This window comes from Condylostylus longicornis, unplaced genomic scaffold (genome assembly GCF_029603195.1).
Source record: "Condylostylus longicornis isolate FDR11 unplaced genomic scaffold, ASM2960319v2 ptg000027l, whole genome shotgun sequence".
Lineage (NCBI taxonomy): Eukaryota > Metazoa > Arthropoda > Insecta > Diptera > Dolichopodidae > Condylostylus > Condylostylus longicornis.
In genome coordinates, this window is record NW_026577996.1 from 524,008 (window position 1) to 543,961 (window position 19,954).

General features: G+C 27.3%; 2 protein-coding genes across 5 annotated transcripts in view; both read left to right on the top strand.

The window, feature by feature from the left end:
- LOC129607264 (signal transducer and activator of transcription B) overlaps nt 1-11,603 on the top strand; it is a 72,426-nt gene extending 60,823 nt beyond the window's left edge. The window contains exons 2-7 of one of the 4 annotated variants that reach the window (XM_055518135.1): nt 7,446-7,521; nt 7,763-7,944; nt 8,179-9,301; nt 9,417-10,896; nt 10,981-11,068; nt 11,312-11,603. In XM_055518135.1, coding sequence (XP_055374110.1) covers nt 8,685-9,301; nt 9,417-10,635 — 1,836 coding nt within the window. In that variant the 5' untranslated portion in view covers nt 7,446-7,521; nt 7,763-7,944; nt 8,179-8,684 and the 3' untranslated portion in view covers nt 10,636-10,896; nt 10,981-11,068; nt 11,312-11,603. The remainder of the gene's footprint in view (nt 1-7,445; nt 7,522-7,762; nt 7,945-8,178; nt 9,302-9,416; nt 10,897-10,980; nt 11,069-11,311) is intronic. The other 3 variants (XM_055518133.1, XM_055518134.1, XM_055518136.1) reach the window with 3 other exon arrangements.
- Nucleotides 11,604-11,813: 210 nt separating this feature from the next.
- Nucleotides 11,814-19,954, top strand: part of LOC129607386 (organic cation transporter-like protein) — a 65,990-nt gene continuing 57,849 nt past the window's right edge. Inside the window, exon 1 of the mRNA XM_055518367.1 lies at nt 11,814-11,950. The gene's annotated coding sequence lies outside the window, so the exon portion shown is untranslated. The remainder of the gene's footprint in view (nt 11,951-19,954) is intronic.

The window sequence follows — 19,954 nt, forward strand, 5'->3', positions numbered from 1 at the left end:
TGTTGGTATTCTAGCTCCCCCAGATCACGTGATGTGCGTAGGCATCGCTCGCAATGAAGAGGTCAGTACTGAGAGACTGTGCCTTCTTCACCGTGTCTCTCAGATTACTAGGTGGAAGCATCCCCTAGGAATCATAGGGCAGGTATACTGAGGCTCACTAAGAGATCCGGTCACAGGCCTCGAGACTGACTGCAATCAAATCTTTGTTGCTCTAAAGAGGCAACAGAAAAGCATTTAAGTTACTTTTAATTAATATGCATGACCTTACCTTTCCGCCGCTGTTGCTATAAAACAGCTTATAATTCGACGTCCTGAGTCTGCGCATCCTTCCACCTGCCAGCCAGGGTTTCTGGACAGAACTTTGTCTTTTCCGCCCCTGTGTAGGCCGAGAAGGAGGGCAGCCGACGATCCGCCCCATCCAGTATTTCTGCTTCTGATGAAAGCGGTGTCCCAGCAGACGACTTTGCAGTGTCCTTCCTGTTCTGGACGACCACGGGTTCCCGTTCTGGGACTGGCCCTTTGTCCCAGAACGGGAACAATATTATTCCCGTTCAATATTCTCCCACACCTATTTAGTAGGATGTCTGAGCAAGAACGCCAGTTGACTAAATTGTATCTTATATTTGCATGAAATATATTTTTAGCGATGTCTATTTTCAGACAAGTCCAGATCTTCTTATCAGTAAGCGAAGTTATGGTCCTTGCTAGCGATTCAATATAGTCAGTCCAGAAAAGTTTTGAGTTCGAACAAAAATTTACACTGAACCATGTATACATACAGTTTGCGTTAAAGTTGAAATTGAAAATTAAAAAAAAAATCTTTAGCTCAGGCTATAAATTCAATTAATTCAAATACAAAGGCAAACATACATTAATATAGATACACTGATAAATTGAATTTCATGAATTTTACTAACAAAAAAACTATGACACACAATACCTGTAGAATCGAAAAAAATGAACTTTCATTTTCACTTTTACTTGAAATTTTTGTGTCAATTTTCAGAGTTATTGTTGTTACTTAAACTTTTATTTTGTTTACTTTACTAAAGCGTTAATCATTTTAAAAAACGTGCATTTCTGAAAAAGGTTTTTTTAAGTTATAATAACAGTTGCAGCAACTAGAATGTCGCCATTGAATGGGGCCTTTTCTGTAAAAATTTTTGAAATAAAAGTTTCTGTAAAAATAAATAAAATAAAAAAAATTAAAATATAATTTGTACTGAAATCAAAAAGAAGAGCTAATTAAGAACAGCAAAAATTTTAGGAAGCTGTACAATTAAGCACTTTATAATAAAAAGACATCGTTATGAATTTATAATGCTCCCCGTGTGCCTTGTAAGAATGTGTCTGACAGAATTTTAATACAAAACAGTGTTCCATTCACGAAAACTTCAGGAGTATAATGTAGTTTGCATTGTCCTACCAAAAAGGATTACTTGACAATTTATATTTGCACTAACTTGTTTATTTTCATATTAATTAAAAAAAATTAGAAATTATATTGAATGATTTTACGATCTTTTAGCTAAACAACACTTTCTCGTTTTATAAACTTTCAGTTTCTAATAGTAAAAGTCACATACACATATACACAATTAAATAATTATTAATTTAAAATTTCTTATGTTTGTTCTTTTTTAATACTGTCATTGACATTATTGCAATATTATGCTAATAACGAACTTATCTTAAAGAAATGTTAACCATTTATAATTTATACTCAAAAAGAAATAAAACAAAAATATCAAAAAATAATATTTTAATAATTACTATAAATAAAATATTGACGAAAATACTTAATAAGAAAACAAAACAAACATGACAGAGCAAAGTAAAAAAAAAAATACAGTTACAAAAACGTCATATGTTATTCGCGGCGGTGTAAAAAAGCAACACGAACACAAAACAAACAACTGTGTCAACAAAAAAACAAAAAACAAGAAAAACATTTTGCGAACGCTTGACAAATGACATGTTGGATCCCCTAAAAATTATTAAGTGTCACGGCGAAACACAAATAATTTTCTATAAAATTCTCTTGTTTTTTTTTTTCTGTTATTCAAATAAAAAATACAATAAACTTTCGGAAATCACTTTCTCTGGTTTACGAATTTGACAAAAGTATGCTAATTATTGTCCAATGGCAATCACATGTAAAAAACGTATGATGATCAAATATTACGAATATTTTTGCATATTTTTAATGTGAAAGAGTTCAGTGGCTATTAGTTTTTTGTTGTACACAACAACCACCATTTATTTTTATTTTTTTTAGTGGACAATTTTCCATATTTAGTGGTTGGAAAATATAAGAAAGAAAAAAGAAAACAAAGCGAAATCTAGGTTAAAATTATTTTTAAACTTTTTTTTTTAATATTTTTGACTATTAATTTATGCTGATTAAGAATTTAAACAGAACGTGTTGTATAACCTAATAATAGAAAAAAATCTGTATCTTTGTATGATTATTAAAAATTATCATATACATAAATATTTAAATAAAAGTAAATTCAACTTCAAGTATAGGGTCTTTCGGGGTTCACGTAATACAATTGGCTAAAAATAATAGGTTTGTGGTCCGTTTACGAAAAGTTGACATTAATTTTCGCAAAAAAGCTTTTCTAATTTGAGATACCCAAAAATAATTCTTCAAATTTGTGAAAATATATTTTTTTATTTTCGCAATTTTCAAAATTATCTAATGACCCAGGTCAGTTGTAGGTAGAAAACGTAGAATTATTTCCTCGTGTTCTTAGTTATCATTTGATAAAATTGAATAATGTGTAGGCACTTTGCTACTTGAGTCCTCGCTATGATGAAATCGTATACGCACTAAACTGGATGAGAACAGTACTATAGATACCGTTTATTGTTTAATATAAGTGAGAGAATTAATTTTGTACTTATATCTTATAATTTTGTACTCACCCTGTTTGTTACTTTTAAACAGAGATGACCAATGTATTATGCTAATTTTCCAGTGTTGTGAATATGAGCATTGATAACATTTTATGGGTTTACAAATATGCGTAGATCGTGTACTTTTTTCTGCTTATTTTTTTGTAATTTCCGGCAAAACTTATGTACCAAAATATACATTTTTTTTATTAAATTAAAAATTACTGTTATAAATATTTTTACAAACATTTTTTTATTTATTTTCATATAAAAAAATAAATGTAATTAATATTTGAAATTTTTTCATTTTATTTTTAGAGAAAGTTTTAAAATATAAAACGAAAATTAATTCTTCTTAAACGCGATATAGTGAAATTTTTGGCTAAACATATTAGAAAAAAAAATCAATTTTTTAAGTTATATTTTAATTTGTAAAATAAAAAAATTTTAAATTATGCAAAAATGTTAAAATAGCGAAACAAAAACATTTAATAATCTATTCTCTCAAATTTCTTCTACATATTGTCATTAATTAACTTAACAATTAAACAAGAGGGAGCACATAAAAAATTTAATCGTTTTCATACAAGTATTTTGACATTAGCATCAAGTAGAAAATAAACAAGTTGGACAACATGTTGCTTTTCCATTTATTACTTGTTTATTCTTTTGTCCGAAATACCAGCGTCCGAAATACTAAAAACAGATATTCTGTGGATATTCGAGACTCATTTCAAAAAATAAACTCTACCATATGATTAAATAATGCAAAAGAATAAAATTTATTATAGATTATGTATGTACTTATATGACCAACAGAAAATCTCACAATGCTTGGCCTAAATCTACTGCGTTATAATTTAACTTTTACGAGTTTCAAAATGAATACATGGATATTTAGCTTGAAATAATTTACTGAACTTCATTTATTTGCGCAAAGTATGATATCTACTTCTTATCCGTCATCTTTCGAATGAATTTTCAATTAAATTAATAATATTTTATATTTAATCATTATACTTACAAATTTACATGACAGAATTAAGGTATAACAGAAACAAAAATTACTAACATTATTCGAATATCAATCAAACTAACCTTAAACTTGATGTACATGCTAATGAACTTTCTCTATCATGCAAATAATATACCTATACCCATCTATATGCGTTATTGTTTTTCATATACGTATACGTAATTGTGTTATTTGTTTAAAACTGTAAAGAAAATATAATGAAAAATAGCCAGTAACAAGTAGAGAAATACAAAGTTAGAAAATGAAATCAAAAACATTTTTGAAATTAATTTAAATTAGTTAAACAAAAAGAAAAATTTAAATTAAACAAAATACGGAAAAATGAAAATGCAATGAGGCATCAGTGAGCTTAGAAACATTCGTATGGATCGTTTTTATTTTATTTTTGTTTAATTATCATACAATAAGGGTACTTACATGTATATTTATGCTCACCAGTGCATAGGTAGACAAACACAATTATAATGACGTTGCATCAAATTTTTTATTGCATCAAATTTGACGTTGAAGCATTTTTTTACCCGCACGAACGTATGTTCAAAGGGTATACTAAATTCACCTTACCATTTGTAGCGCTAAGAAATAATGGTCTGAGATATAAACTCAAGTGTATGTTTTTGATCAGTGTCGAACTCTGAGTCGACTTCTTCTTTATCTTAGAAAATATTGAAAATACAGTACTGAAATTTTGATACTGAGATGCAACACTAGTGTGCCTTACACTACTGTATAGTTTCAACTTATCAATGTACATACAATTATTAGTTATTCGTTAGTTTTTAAGGCTTAATTGTATAAAACAACAAAAAATTGTATTAGATTGATAAAATAAAAATAAAAAAAAATAAAAAAATAAATTCATAGTCTGCCCCATAGTCAGCTATGCAATATTTACTCACACATAGAACAACAAATCCGTACGGGTATCACAGAGTTAACACGGTCAACTTTATTTTTTCTCGTTTTTTTTTAATGTCTCGTTTTTTTTAATGTCTTCTAAGAGAAAAAACCGATAACGCAACGGACGAATAGAAAATTTAATTTAATAAATTCAAAATATATATGTATGTATGTAAGTACGTTTCTTTTTTTAGATATACTTATTCTAAATTTTCGGGTTTTAAAGTATTATATGTTTCATGTAAGATTGTAGATTGTACAGATGGGGTAAGTGCAACCAGTATATAAAAATCTATTGTACCCCTCCTCCCTCACTAGATGTGGGATACACTCCTACAACACCCCCTCTAAAATCACCTTCCTGATGTATTCGGCTAACTTAAAAGATCGGGCAGACCACAACTCTCCCGTAGTAAGTGTGTAATTTAAGTATTTCCCTCTCCTGTGGGTGACGGTCCCGAAATCTCCTTCTGAAAGATCCTCATCCTAATTACAAAATTTGCAAGTGCTCTCGCTTTCTAAGTTCAGCCTTCTAAGGTGACTGTAAAGCCTGCAATGTCCTGTCAAGGTATCGTTGGGAATTCTCACCTGGTTCATGTTAAACCCTAAGATCCTCCCAAAGCGGCCCTGGTTGTAGTATCCAAGAAGGTCTTTAACCTGTCTTTGACTTGGCTTTCACGTAAGATAAAATTTATACTTACTTCTTAACATTTGAAAATTTTAAACTTTTACTTAAACTTTAAACAAGGCTGCATAATATTTTTAGTGAGCGGGTTTCACATTTTTAACATTTCCAATTATTTTAATATTAAATAATTAATATATTATTTATTAATAAAATTTCATTATATTGTTGAAAATTAAATAAATATACCGAAAATAAATAGAATAACTAACGTTATTCGAACTTTGCAAAGACAAAGTTTAAGACCAAATTAAAGGAGAAAAAATAGAGTTGACCTTGTCAACTCTGTGATACCTGTACGAATTTGTTATCCTATGTGTGAATATGTATGCCATAACTGACTATGGGACAGACTATGACTTTAAGTTCCCGTATTACCATATATTAATTTATCCAAATTTTCAGTACTATGTGTTTTTCAAAATACTGTGTGTGCCAAACTACTACTGAAGTTGTATGGCAGATACCAGAAAGAGCCAAGAAATTTTAACGAATTTTATGAAGCACATCGACCCTACTAATATATTCGCTTGTGTGAAATTTCAATATCATAGCTTTTGTAGTTTCTGAGATATAGCCAAATAACTTTTGAAGTTGTATGACAGCTGCCCGAACCGGTACCCCGATCATGTCCAATTTAAATAGGGTTCTGGCACTTACTATAATAAATCATTTGTGAAAATTTGGTGAAGTTAGCTCAATTAGTTTTTGAGTTATCGCTGCCCTTCGAACATACTTTCGTACGCGTATAAAAAAAAAATCTTCACAGTTTCATTGTGTTACAAAGTCAGGCTAAATACAGAGCTTTACAAATAAAAAATATATAGTCTAGATTCCCTTCTCAGATTACATATATGTCATTGCTAAGTGCACTTTAAAAATATTTAATGAAAATTTTAATACATATTTCTTCTTTACACACATGCATGCATACATTCATGAATATATAGAAATGAACTTAAGTTAAAGCTTAAAATACTCAATCTAAATAAAATTAATATATGTAAATCTATTGCGGCTAATGTGCCTTTAATGTTTACCTACATTAAATGAATGAAATTTTGTAGCTATTACGTATACATACATATGAACGCGCATATAAAAATAAATTTTATTAATAAAATAAAATTCTATGCTGGTAATGATCATGGCGATCAAATTAAAATCTCTACAATGTCACGGGTTTTCTTGTTTTTTAATCACGGACAATAACATTCAAACTATACAAAGTAAATAGAAGCAAGAAAAACCTAACGGACAAAGTAATATTGACCACCATGATTCAATTCACTTGTTAACTGTCAAGAGCATCTTGTTCAGGAGATTTATTTAGTGCATGCGTACATCTAATTTTTATACAATTATATTTACCTACATATGTACATCATATGTAAATGTGTTGTAGTTTTAGATCTACTATATTTAAATAAGTACCTACATGTACACAGTTAACTTACAAGAGTTTTCGTTTTGATGCAGATAGTTCTGACATGGAAAATGAAAAAAAAAAAATTTTAATATTTTTGTTTGGGATTTTTAATTTTTGTAATTAAATTTTACAAAAGAAAACTTTATACTCTTAAACTCGTTATTGATTGTCTTTTGAAAGTAATTAATATGGTACTTCGATAGTAGGAATTGAATGCATGTATGCACTTATAACGCGTTCTTTTGCACAAACATACATACACATATACATATACATGAGGTTAAGTTCTTTTGAATATTCTCAGAAATCCTTGCATCAAATCATAATGAAAAGATGTTTTCGAATATTTGTTAGTTTGTGATCTAGTTACATATTTTTAAAGAATTTTGTCATACATATACACATGTACACATACATAAATAATGACAATATTTATATATGCAGGAACTTACACCAAACTATATTTAATTTAAATTAATTATCTTTGAATACAGGAACTCTAGGATATAATGTTAATAACTGTACACGAACGTTGCATATTTCGGTTTTCAATGTACGAGGTAGGATTAGGTAAACCAAAAAGTATTACTATATAAAAAGCGTTATAATTTCACAACTTTAATATTGCACGTACCAAACATTTACATTTCAATGGAAAAAGCCAATATAAATACAAATATTATATAACACCAATACAGACATATTTCAAAAATTAAACAGTTTTCGTATACCTCAATATTTCACTACAATAAGACCGAAAAAACTAAAAAACATAGTTAATTCTATACATTTTTTATCTTATGTTTTCCAGGGACATTTGATTGGGCCTCATCAGACTGTGCATCAAGTAAGAAGTTGATGTTCCATCATTGATTTACAAATTATACATTTTCCGTAAGAGCGAGCAATTTTGTTCCAGTTAGCAACATTCACTCGTTTCTTTAAATATGCAGATCTTCCTTACTAATACATATACATAAATATTTATATTTGGTACTAATTAATTCCTACATACATATAATCGTATTATTTCAATTTGCAGAATAATCAAAGAAACCTTTGTAAAATTTAATGCAACTTTTTCTGATCTATAGTTTGAATCTACTCTTCTCTTGTCTTGTTTCTTATTGTTTATAACAAAAGTCATCAATATTTGATTTGAAACTTTTGACATCAGCATATCTAACTAAATATGAAATTCTATTTTGTTTTTTTTTTTATGAACAGAAACTACTATATGAACAAGTCTAACGAAGTTTGTAATAATTAGAAAATTTACTAAATTTTTACAATAAATAGCAAGGATTTTCTTTCAAAAAAATTAGAAATTAGATCAATATATTAAATGCTCCATCAAATACACGAGACTTCGGACAGAAAAAAGGAATTTAAAAAACGAATTAATACTAATAAAAGTTGCAAATCTGTGAAAATGTAAAAACTGTTTGAGCAGGTGGTCTTAATAGAAAATCTAGAAAATATCATTTAAAATGTAAAAAGCAATCATCGCCGCTCAGCTAAATACAGAAGGTGTCCACCTACTGTATCACATAATCGCAACAAAACACTTGCAGATTATTTAAAAAAAAAAACATTGTGAAAAATAAACTACCTAATGCACGATCAAATATCATTAAATGCAATAAATTGAAGTGATATTTAAAATTAAGCTCGAATTTAATTCTATAAATGCGTTTTCATATTGAAAAAGCATTTTAAACCAAATTTCCGAAATGGCTGCAACTGATGGTCAAATAATATTAGCCGCTTCTCGGTTTGGAGATACACCACCATTATACATTCCAGATTTTGCTAAACAAGATTTACCAGCTATAGCTAAAATTGTAAAAGGACAACATCATAATTTGGGTGTACCTACCTTATCCAATCCATCATTACAATCAACAGCACTTTTTTTAAGTGCTGGAAAAATATATAAAATTTTAGCCCAACCATTAAAAATTAAAGAAGGTCGTAAACCAACAAATGTTGGTTCAAAGGTGCTTATACCGGAATCATATCAAGGTTATTTTGAATTATTAAGTGAAGATGGACGCTCAACACGTTGTATTAGTACAGTATTAGAATTATCAAAACGTCGTAATTTTCGTGTTCTAGTACGTGAAACATTTCGATGTAATCATATGAATAAAACAATATATGCCGGCGAAATATTAACAACAATTGCTGATAATGGAAAAATTTTACAATGTAAAACATTAAAAGATGAAATTGTTAATTTACCGCTAGAAACCAAAGCTAAGTTTTCACCAATTGCTAAAGAAGACAGCATTAGTGGAGTACATTCGGTGAAAAATTTATTATTAAAACGTATGCCAGTTATTGTTAGGTAAGTCAATAAAATCATTGAGAGTAATTAAAACCAATTAGTAAAATTACATACACTCTTTATATAATAACGACTTGTCTATAAGTATGCTACAGTTTTTATTTTCCCCTCTTAGATTAGTTCATGGTAGTACACCGAAAGATTTAAAACAACCCTTTGTACCGGAATTACGTCTATTAGGCTGTGTTGAAGTTGACCGTTTATTTGCATTACCATTACAAAAGGAAAGCGATTTAGTGCCAGTGCCATTGAATTCAAAAATGAAATTGCAGAGAGCTAAAAATATGGAACAGTTACAACATTTTATTGAATATTCAAGATTTTATGAGAAAGCTCAACGTTTATTAGTCGACGCAAGAGATCGAATAGAAATTGTTGATTTAAAATTAGATAATGAAAGAGACAAAAAAAATATAAAATTGGGTCATCATCGTGGTAATAAACTTCCATTAATGATGACGCCACTTGCACCTGGAATTAGTTTAAGTACTAACGCTGTTAATGGTGACAGTAATCATGAAGTTGGTTATGTATTATGTAAAAGTGCCAGTTATGATTCATATACTAGTAAACATTTAAGTAATGTTCACTATCATCATCAATTATTTATGTCATCACATCATCATAACCAACAGAGTCAACCAGTAAATAGTGAAATTGCTGATGAATATAATGAAATTGATCATATATATGATTATGTTCGTGGCTTAACACCATTGTCAAAAGAAATTCATCGACACAAAACTATTTGTGAAAGATCAACACCATCACCGCCGAAACCGCAAAATAATCACCAACATTATCACGATCACCATTTACCACCGCAACAGCAACAGCAACCTCTACCACTACCACCAACACAACAGCAACAACAGCAATTTGTCTCATCAAAAGGCGATAGCGGAAATCATAGTAGTCTAATTCGTGTTAGTCATAATAGTATTAATAAGAATGATAGTAATAGTAGTAATAATAGTAATAAAAATAGTAACTTAGAATCAAATAAAAAAGCAAATAGCACTCGTCAGCACCATAATAATAATAACAACAATAATAATAATGATAATTTTCAAAATGACATTAATTATAATAGTAATAACAGCAGTAATAGTAATAACAACAGTGGTAACAGTCATCATTATCAATATCCATTAGAACATACTCAAAGTTGTACGAATGTAAAAACACAAATGCATACAATTAAGCCATATTATTACCATAGTCATATTCAGGAAGAAATAAAACCAGTGCCACCACGCATTGAAACAATACCTAGTAAAAAAAAATTATCTGGAAAACGTCAAAGACTAATGTTACCAAAAATTTACTTGTAAATATATTAAAATCATTATAAATTTGTTATTATTATTATCATAATTATTATTATTATTATTATTGACGAAATTAAAGATCTTTTGAGTATTAGTATTTATGTTACTTGGAACCAGCATTATTATTCTTGTAAGCAGGCTGACAGTAATTGTATAATAATTGGCAAATGAAAGCTTCTTATGAAAATAATTCTTGATTGCCGATCACTTTATGATAAAAGTTTTATTTGAATCAGTCTATTGCAATATATTGTTTAATTACAAGTAAGTATGAAAATCAACAAAAGAAATTGATTGAGAATTAAAACAAATAAAATATCGTTCATTTTATTTTAATTAAAATTACAGGAATTCTGCACGAAAGCTGTAATAATTCGGGAATAAAATTTGTGAAAATCGAGTTTTCGTATGCAGCTTTCATTGTATAAATTTAAAGGTAAATTATTATAAAATAGTAAATTTATGTCATTTTAATGGAAAATATTACACATCTATTAAAATGTCTATCATATTGTTAAAATAATAGATTTTCTATTAGAATGGCGTGATCAATTAATACTAACATTAATTGTCATAACAATTCCATTCGAATTTTTCTAAATTTTTAAATTTAATTGTAAGGACTTTTGTCATAATTTGCACATTACTAACAAAATTTTTATTGTTCCTTTATTTTCAGATTTGTCTTTTGACCGGGCTGGCTTATCGCGTGATCTTTAATTTTCGTCATCTGAACCAGATCTCTTAAAGAAAAATAAAATAAAATAAAATTTATTATTACTAATGGTGATAATGAGAGCAATTTTAAAATTGAAGCATTAATTAAAGCATCAAAAAATTGAATCATAAAATCGATAATTAATATGTTAATTTTTTTTAATACATTTAGACAAGTTGACCCGTTTATCGTTTCATAGAATTATTATAAAAAACTAAAGCAGCTTAAAAATGTTAAAAAAACTAAATAAGTAAATAAAAATAAAAAAATTGAATCTACATTACCAATTTTTTTAATTTGCAAGCTTAAAGTAGAATTCAGTTGGACAAATTTAGTTGTTCGTCTTACATTTCGATAATATGGATGGAAAATGTTTGATGAAAGAGAAAGCGCTCAACTTGCATGTAGAATGGCAATTTTCGGCTATTCTTTTCTTTAACTCAATAACTACATATGAATTCTTGAGTGGGTTAAGAGAAATAAGATTAACAAAATAAATTTTGTTTAAGGATTCACCAGTTAAAGAGTAAAATAGAGTGTTTTTACATCTGCAACAGCCTTATTTTCATACTGTTTTCTCTAGGGTAGCAGTGTCATCCCGTAAGTATGTTTAAAGTAAATTTTATAAGATGGAGGTATGAAAAATCTGTTGTTATTATTTTTGAACTAAAATAAATATTTTCAAAGCTGTGTATTTTAATAATAATTTAATAGTACTTAGAAGTTCCTAGGCGGTGGTATTTCACTGCATTGAACCCCGTTTTAAAGATGAAATTCTTCCAATCTCCCTTCCTTGAGATGCGTTTCTTTAAAACCATATTGTTCCGTTGTTTTATGGAAAAAATATTTGTATTTGATTTTAAAATATTAATTGTATATTCTAGAAAAGTATTATATTTCATTTGACACAACTTTAGTATTTTCAAAATAATTTTACATTTAAAATTTAACATAAAAATAAAGGTAAACCTGATTGCTTCGAAGTCTCCTGATAAGACATTTTCTTTTTCAATTTACAAAGGAAAATATTTGAAGTAAAAATTAAGTATAAAGCATAAATATAATAATTCCAAATTTTATGTTTATGCTTTATATTTAAAAAAACCAATATCTTTTTGAAAATCACCCAGTTGCCGATGATTTATGCGAGCCGAAATATTGTTGTACAACCCAATCAATAAAGTGTAATTTATTACTGCGTCATAGCTCACCATTAAAATAATTAATCATTCCTCTTTTTTTTCACTCATAAGCTAAAAAATCATTTCCCTAATTTATTAAAATAAACCATATGAACATTATTTTTGTTGTTTTTTATTGAAGAAAAATATATTATTTTAAATTAAGATGTCACATGATACAGACAGACAAAAGCCCAGATGATTGAGAAACGCACCACAAAAAAATAAATTATTACGCTTAATAAAATTTTTTGGCATGATTCTATGGTATCCAAACAAAAAATAATAAAACACAGAATTTTTTGCTTCTCACAAACAATTGGTGATCTTTGTATGTAATCAACCTATAAATCTTAGATGTTTTATTATTATCATTTAATAAGTTGTAAATACCTAATTCGTGAGAATATAGTATATATATGTACATATATATATAGAAAAAAGTTGTAAACAAAGAAAATATTTGCACAAGTGGTCAAAAAGACAGTCGTAAACAGTCGTATGTGTAGTTTCTATTTTAGACAATAAAGGATTTTTACAGAAATTTTTATTACAGTATCATTCACAAATAACATTAATGGATCCATTGTATGACTAACAAAACTGAACTAATATGTTCCAATTTTGAGTTCTCAAGTCTTATACATTTCAAAAGTAATTATTGCATTTCTTGTTCTCAACAGTGTACAAAAGTTATCTTATTTATAACACAAATAATGTTATCAGTGACCTTATGATATACAGTATGTAGAATGCTGTTAGAACTTGTATGAAAATAAATCATACAAGGTAATAGCATCTATTTAATATAATGAGAACTTATTTCTATAAATAAATAAATCAGTATTTATCCAATACTAGCAATATATGTTTGTATATAAATTAAAAACGCTATCCACTAGGTATCAGTTGCTTGATTAAAATAACTCGAATGATTATAAAAAATTTGAATTATTTAAAAATTTATAGAATTGCTAAGTCATGAGAGTTGATGATTTCTGCGCATGTATTAAGATCATATGTGTCTTATAATCAAAAATGTTTTTATTTCCTGATTCTTAAAAGTAAGGTTTTTTTTTATTTCGTATACTGAGGATTATTTTCTTAAAATGAAGATACGAAATGATTTTTATTTTTGTTACATGATTTTAAAATAGTAGTAATAAACTTATATATAATCGCGTTTATTAATAGAAATTTAATTATTATTAATTCAATATATAAATTATGATGAAAAACATTCGATAATTTTTACTCATCTTTTATAATGTGTAGGAACATTTACATTTATGTTAATGTACATGATATATTGACGGATTGTATGAGTTCTTGGAAATAAAGAAAAACAATTAGAATCGCTTTATCACTTCTAATTTATCCAGAAAACTCGTTTAAAGCTTTCCAAAAATTTTTTTCCAATATCACCAAATTATATTTAATTGTCAAATATTGGCGGATTTTGTAAAATCCTGATGATGACGAAAATCTTTAGAACCTGTTAAGCTTTTTTAATTTATTGAAGAGATCTTTTAGTTTATTGAATCTTTACTTATCTCAAGTAATAGATAATCTTTGAAAAAAATTAATTTTCATTGGCTTTCACATTTCCAATAAATGAAACTCAATAATTAATTTTTAAATTACATGTATGTTACCTTTCCTTAATCATAAAATAAAATTCAAAACTGGAAAGTTTCAGTAAAATATCATTTCAATCAATAATTATACACAAATATTGAAGATAATAATAGAATAGAATAGCAATGACACCATTATCAATAATTTTTAAATCACGTTTCAATTATTTACTTTTCAATAATAATATTAATTAAATTTAATTTTTAATATTGTTAATAATAATGACTAATAATGATAGTGGCTTAGAGAAAAATTACATAAGTATGTACATACATAAGTGGGCAGCTTCAAAACAAAGATTTATTTTAAGAAGAAAGAATTTATTTCTGTTGCTGCGATGATATCAATATTTTCTAGAAAAAGATAATCATTTTTGTAGACTTGAAATAGTCCTGATTAATATCGAAATTAAAATTTTAATGTTAATTATGCAATTTATACAAAACAAGAAACTTTTGTGTTTTTGTTTTAATTTTTTAAAGAATTTCGCATACGCAATTCTAGTTTTATGTGAACTAAAGTCATGGTGATACAGAAATTAATTTTCCATATTGTAAACGTCTACATCAACCAGGACGTTTGTCGACTTTATGAAATTTAGGGCCTATCGCACTTTCCTGATGTGTGAGGAAACTTTCTTTCTTAAATACATATGTATATATACATATGCACCTACATATAATTCCTTTTTAGAATTAATACAGTGTAATCAAAGAATAATACAAACCTTCACAAGTAAAATCGATTTCTTGTTAATAAATATTGAATTGAATCGAAAATACATCTAACATAAAAGTAATTATTATTATTATTATTGCTATTATTATTAATAATAATATTAATAATACTTTCTTAATTTTAACCACATTATTTTGTTAAGTTATTGAAGTGGTGCCCGACTAAAAGGAAAAAATGCAAAAAAAAAAAAAAATTAATTTCCATCAAATTTATCATTACGACCATCTCTAACTACCAACTGATCTATGATCTCTTATTATTTCTATCATTATTATAATATGCAATTGCTATTATCCGTTGCAGAAAATAATAGGAAAATATTTTAAAGAATGCAATTATTTTTTTATCTACATACACTGTGTATGATACTCGTACATACATAATATGTATGTATGGAAATACACACAAGTTACATAAATGCAATATTAAAGAATATCATTGTGAAAAAGAAAGTAAAGCCATTAACTGCAACCGCCCTCAGATGAATGTATACGATAAAATAATGCGAATTTCTACAATTATATTTATTTATTTTTATTTCGTTGTTCGCAATTTATTCTATAATTTTAATGATATACATATGTACATATATTCTAAAAAATAATTTGATTACTTTAACCTTTTGCCGATCAAAGTGATTTACAATGAACGTATCATAAAAAAAAAAATCTGATGTGGTCAGCACATAACGGACCGCATTGTGTATTGTCTAGTTAAATGAAAGTGTCACAGAATATTATAAAAATGTCTGTTAAATACTTCTTTCCAATTTTTAGAACATTAGTAAGCTTATAGTTAACATACTTAGAAAAATGTAAATTTGGCTCTTAGTAGAGTTTTGCTTTGTGCTACCCGAATTCCCTGAAATGCTCGCCAATTAGTTTCGGTAACAACCAGAACTCAAATATCAAATTTCAAGAAATTCCATCAATTTGTTCAGTGGATATGGTGAAAAATGTAAAATCGGTATTTTTTTTAATAAAAAAATAATCGGTTGATTATTTCTCTTTATATACACAAAAATGTATATTTGGCCCGTAGTAAACGTCTAGTTGCCGATGCCTGATTTCTTCGAAAACATACGAATTTTTGCGGACGGTCGAGCTGAGCTTATATATAAAATTTCAAGTAAATCGGTTGAATATTTTCTTCAAAATGTTCAAAAATGTAAAACAGGCCCGCTAAAAAGTGCAGTTCCCGAGGCCTGATATATACCAAAAGTTGATCGATCCGTGCCATGGTGGAAACAAACTTATATATAAAATTTCATCAAAATCGGTTCAGCCGAACTTGAGATACACGCGTGCACACACAGACCGACAGACGGACAGACCGACAGACCGACAGGTTGCTAAAAATAGTTTATTTACACTTCCCTACTATGGAGAAGTACGTTCCCACCGAAAACTCGATATGCAAAATTTGTTGCCATCACATAACCTACCTATTGTTTACACAATACGGTCGCTAATATAATTACACAACTTCAATCATACAAAGTGTAAAATTTTTGGTTGATAGCAAAAAATTTTTGTTGAGGAACTTCTTCAAACGTAATTACAATTTGAGATGATTTTTATTATACATATACATAAGAAGACAACGAGAAAATATTAAAAATTGTACACAAACTAAATTCATGTTCAAATCTTTTTTTAGCTAAGCGCGTTTAAGTACTTTTTCAAATAAATCTTTGGATGTAAATTGATCAAACAGTATTTTAATCGTTTTAAATTTTAAATTTATGAATTAATTGATTGATAAAGAAATCTTGAAAATTGCTGGTTTGGATACCATTACTTAAAACGTAGCTTTCCTCTAGGATTTTTTTGGAGGAATTAAATTCAGCACAAGATTGTTTTTAATACTATAACATCTAAGTTGTTTATAAATTAACTTATTACACACAATTTTTGTTAATGTATTATTGGTTTAGCTTAAGCATTTTTTCATTTTCCACCAAATTTTTTATATTTCACCAAGAACAAAAAAAAACACAAATCTTGCAAAATTTTCAACACACCCCCCTGTGTTGAAAAATCAATGATATTTTAATAAACGTCAACTTTGACTTCAATTTCAGTTGATTTTTTTGTGGAGTCATACTGTCTACAAGTTTGACTTTTTTCTATTTTCTATTTCACAATTTATTTATTTTTTTCGTATCAAAGGTTATGTTTTCTTTTCTTTTTACACAATAAATACATACATAGAAAAAAGAAGTTCAATTATAACTAATTTTAAATTTTTACAGATATTCGGATAAAAAAAAACATTATGACCTTAACCATTGTTATTATTTTCAAAACGAAACAAATTTAAGTAGAAATACTAACGATTGCTTTGTTGTTTCCAATATAATAATTAGAAAATAAAACTTGTACTTATATTTTCTGTAAAGAATTTTATGTTGGAATTTTATTCGCGTAGGTATACTTTATGAATTCTTTAATGATTAAGATCTTAATTTGATTTCGTGCCACAGTGGTAATTATTGATGTTACAATTCAAATTGTATACAAAATCTAAATTTATTATAAAATATTTTTAAGAGAAAAAGTGAATTGATACAAAAGATTTTCAAATCAAATGATATAGGAAAGTAATAAATAACGAAAAATTAAAAATAATTCCTTTCAGAATTCACAAAGTTCAACAGAGATTGCAAAATTTAATGCAGGTAGGTATACATACATATTAATTACAATATATTTTGTGATTTTGAATTGATAGAAACAACATTAGAATGGACGTAATACTTTTCTAAAGTAGGATGTAAGTGATAGTAAATTAAATATAATAACTTTGTGATATACAATGTTTTTGGTTCCTGCAAAACTATGATGCAAATCAAAAAATTTCTCTATGGAAAAATATCAAAACAGAATTAATAATTACAAATAAAACTGTAAGAATCTAAACTTAAAACAAAAATAAAATTTATGGTATTATATAAAGTATGATAAGAACAGTTTAAAAAATTTTTCCCATTTTACCTCGCTTCCAACTTATTGTCATTCAATTTTAGCGAAATCTCAATTTCCAGCTATTTTGGAATCTTGATGGTAAAAATTTTTTAAATAGAAGATTCTTCTTAAAAAAACAGTATTTCCAATTGCCCAAAATCTGATACGAATTGAATTGATAAATATTTGTATTTTCTCACTTATTTGCTAAACAAATAGTCTATTTCTGCATTTTCCTTACCACACATAAACGACACATTTAAAAATATCCTAAAAAAAAGAATTTTAAAGTACAATTTTTTTATTATTTTTTGTCTTGTTTGCTCTAAATAAACGTAATGAATACTCAATTTTTAAATAAAAAATAGAATATTCATTACGCTGAAATAGAATTTATAGTAAATTCTATTTTAGCTAAAATTTAAACAAAGAATAACAAATGTACACATAAAAGTCACATTATTGTGTTCGAGGAATTTTCATTCTGAATGCCATATGAGAATATCGATCAACGGTATAGATATTAAAAAGTCGGCATATAATTGGGAGTTTTCTTCTTTTCATCTCCTCTTATTTCTAAAATAATGTGATGCTGCTTACATACCATTGCACAATGATTGTTACTATTGCTATTTTAATTTAAAATAAGATAAAATCTTTTGATATTTTCTTTGAATTCAAATTATTTTGTGTTGTATGTACAATTGAGCCAGCATTTTAAAAAATCAATAGAAAAAACTAAAAGAAATTCTTAGCAAATTTCCATAAAAGAAATAAAAAATTTGAACAATTTGTCAATTTACCTTATTCTGTTTGTTTGCTTATATTCAAAGTTTTTTCAACTAATTCTCTCTAAGATTCTCTATTATTAATATACAAAAATTAATTGAGCGCTTGCTCCCCGAAGTTCTGGGTGCCCATATAAAAAGAAATTTAAATCAATTAAACAAATAAGTCCAACCAGGTTTTTATAGAAACACTAAAATATTTCTGCTGAAACAGATAAAACCTACAAAAATAAAATTCTTTAAAAATTTTTGAAAACTTTTTATATGTAGAATATTTAACTTGAAAGTGTTTCAAATGTAGAATTAGGTCTACTCTAAAATCAAACCAAGCCGCAAGCCACATAAACAATAAAGTTGTTAAAATAAATTGACTGCAGCACAAACAATTGCGGAAATTTCCTTTTTCTAATCCCTTGATTTGCTTTAGACTTTGTTCTTCGAGTTCATTTGAATTGTAAAATTAAAAAAAGAAATTGAAGAATTCTCTTGCGCAAATAAACATGGACAATACATATATTTAAACTGAGTAATTATACGAGTAGATATGTAGAGTAATATACAAAAGAGTTCCTATGTACAATACTATACTGTAATTTTTAAGGCATGTTTCAATTTCAATGCTATTTCTTATTTTTTAGTTAAGATAACGACGCAAAATATGTCAAAGAAAGTTACAAAGATCAATTGGTATATCATTATTTCAATTTCATTATCGAAATTTTAATTAAAAGACGTTTTCATAGAAATTTCTTTATTTACCCTTTGTAATTTTTTATAAAAACGAAGTTATGTGAGGAAGTCCTTTGTGTGTTACTGCAAGTTATCCATTGGCTCGAAAAAATTTTTATGCATATGTACGTTTGTGAAATATAAGAATCTTTATAAAATTGTCCATACAAAATAAAAACAGATCAAAACAGTTCTTTTTTGCCTAAAATTTATTAAATACTGTCATGTACATATAAATTGAAAAGATTTAATCGAGCTTTAATATTTTCGTTCCAACGTTTTTCGAAGAGTCCGAATTTTAAGGGGTGTCTGAAATTAACATTTACAACACCATTCTAAAGCGAATTTATTGTATTGTGAAAAGTATAAAGATCTACGCCAACGTAAATATTTCCAAACGAATCGTTCAGTTCTTTTTTAATCTTGTGAGTTCCACTCCAAGTTTATTCCAATGATATTACTGACGAATTTTGTTAGAGTATGCCCAATCCATCTTTACTGTTTCTTCTTATTTGTGGAATGAACAAAAACTGAACATTAGGCCGATAGGATCTCTTGAGGCAG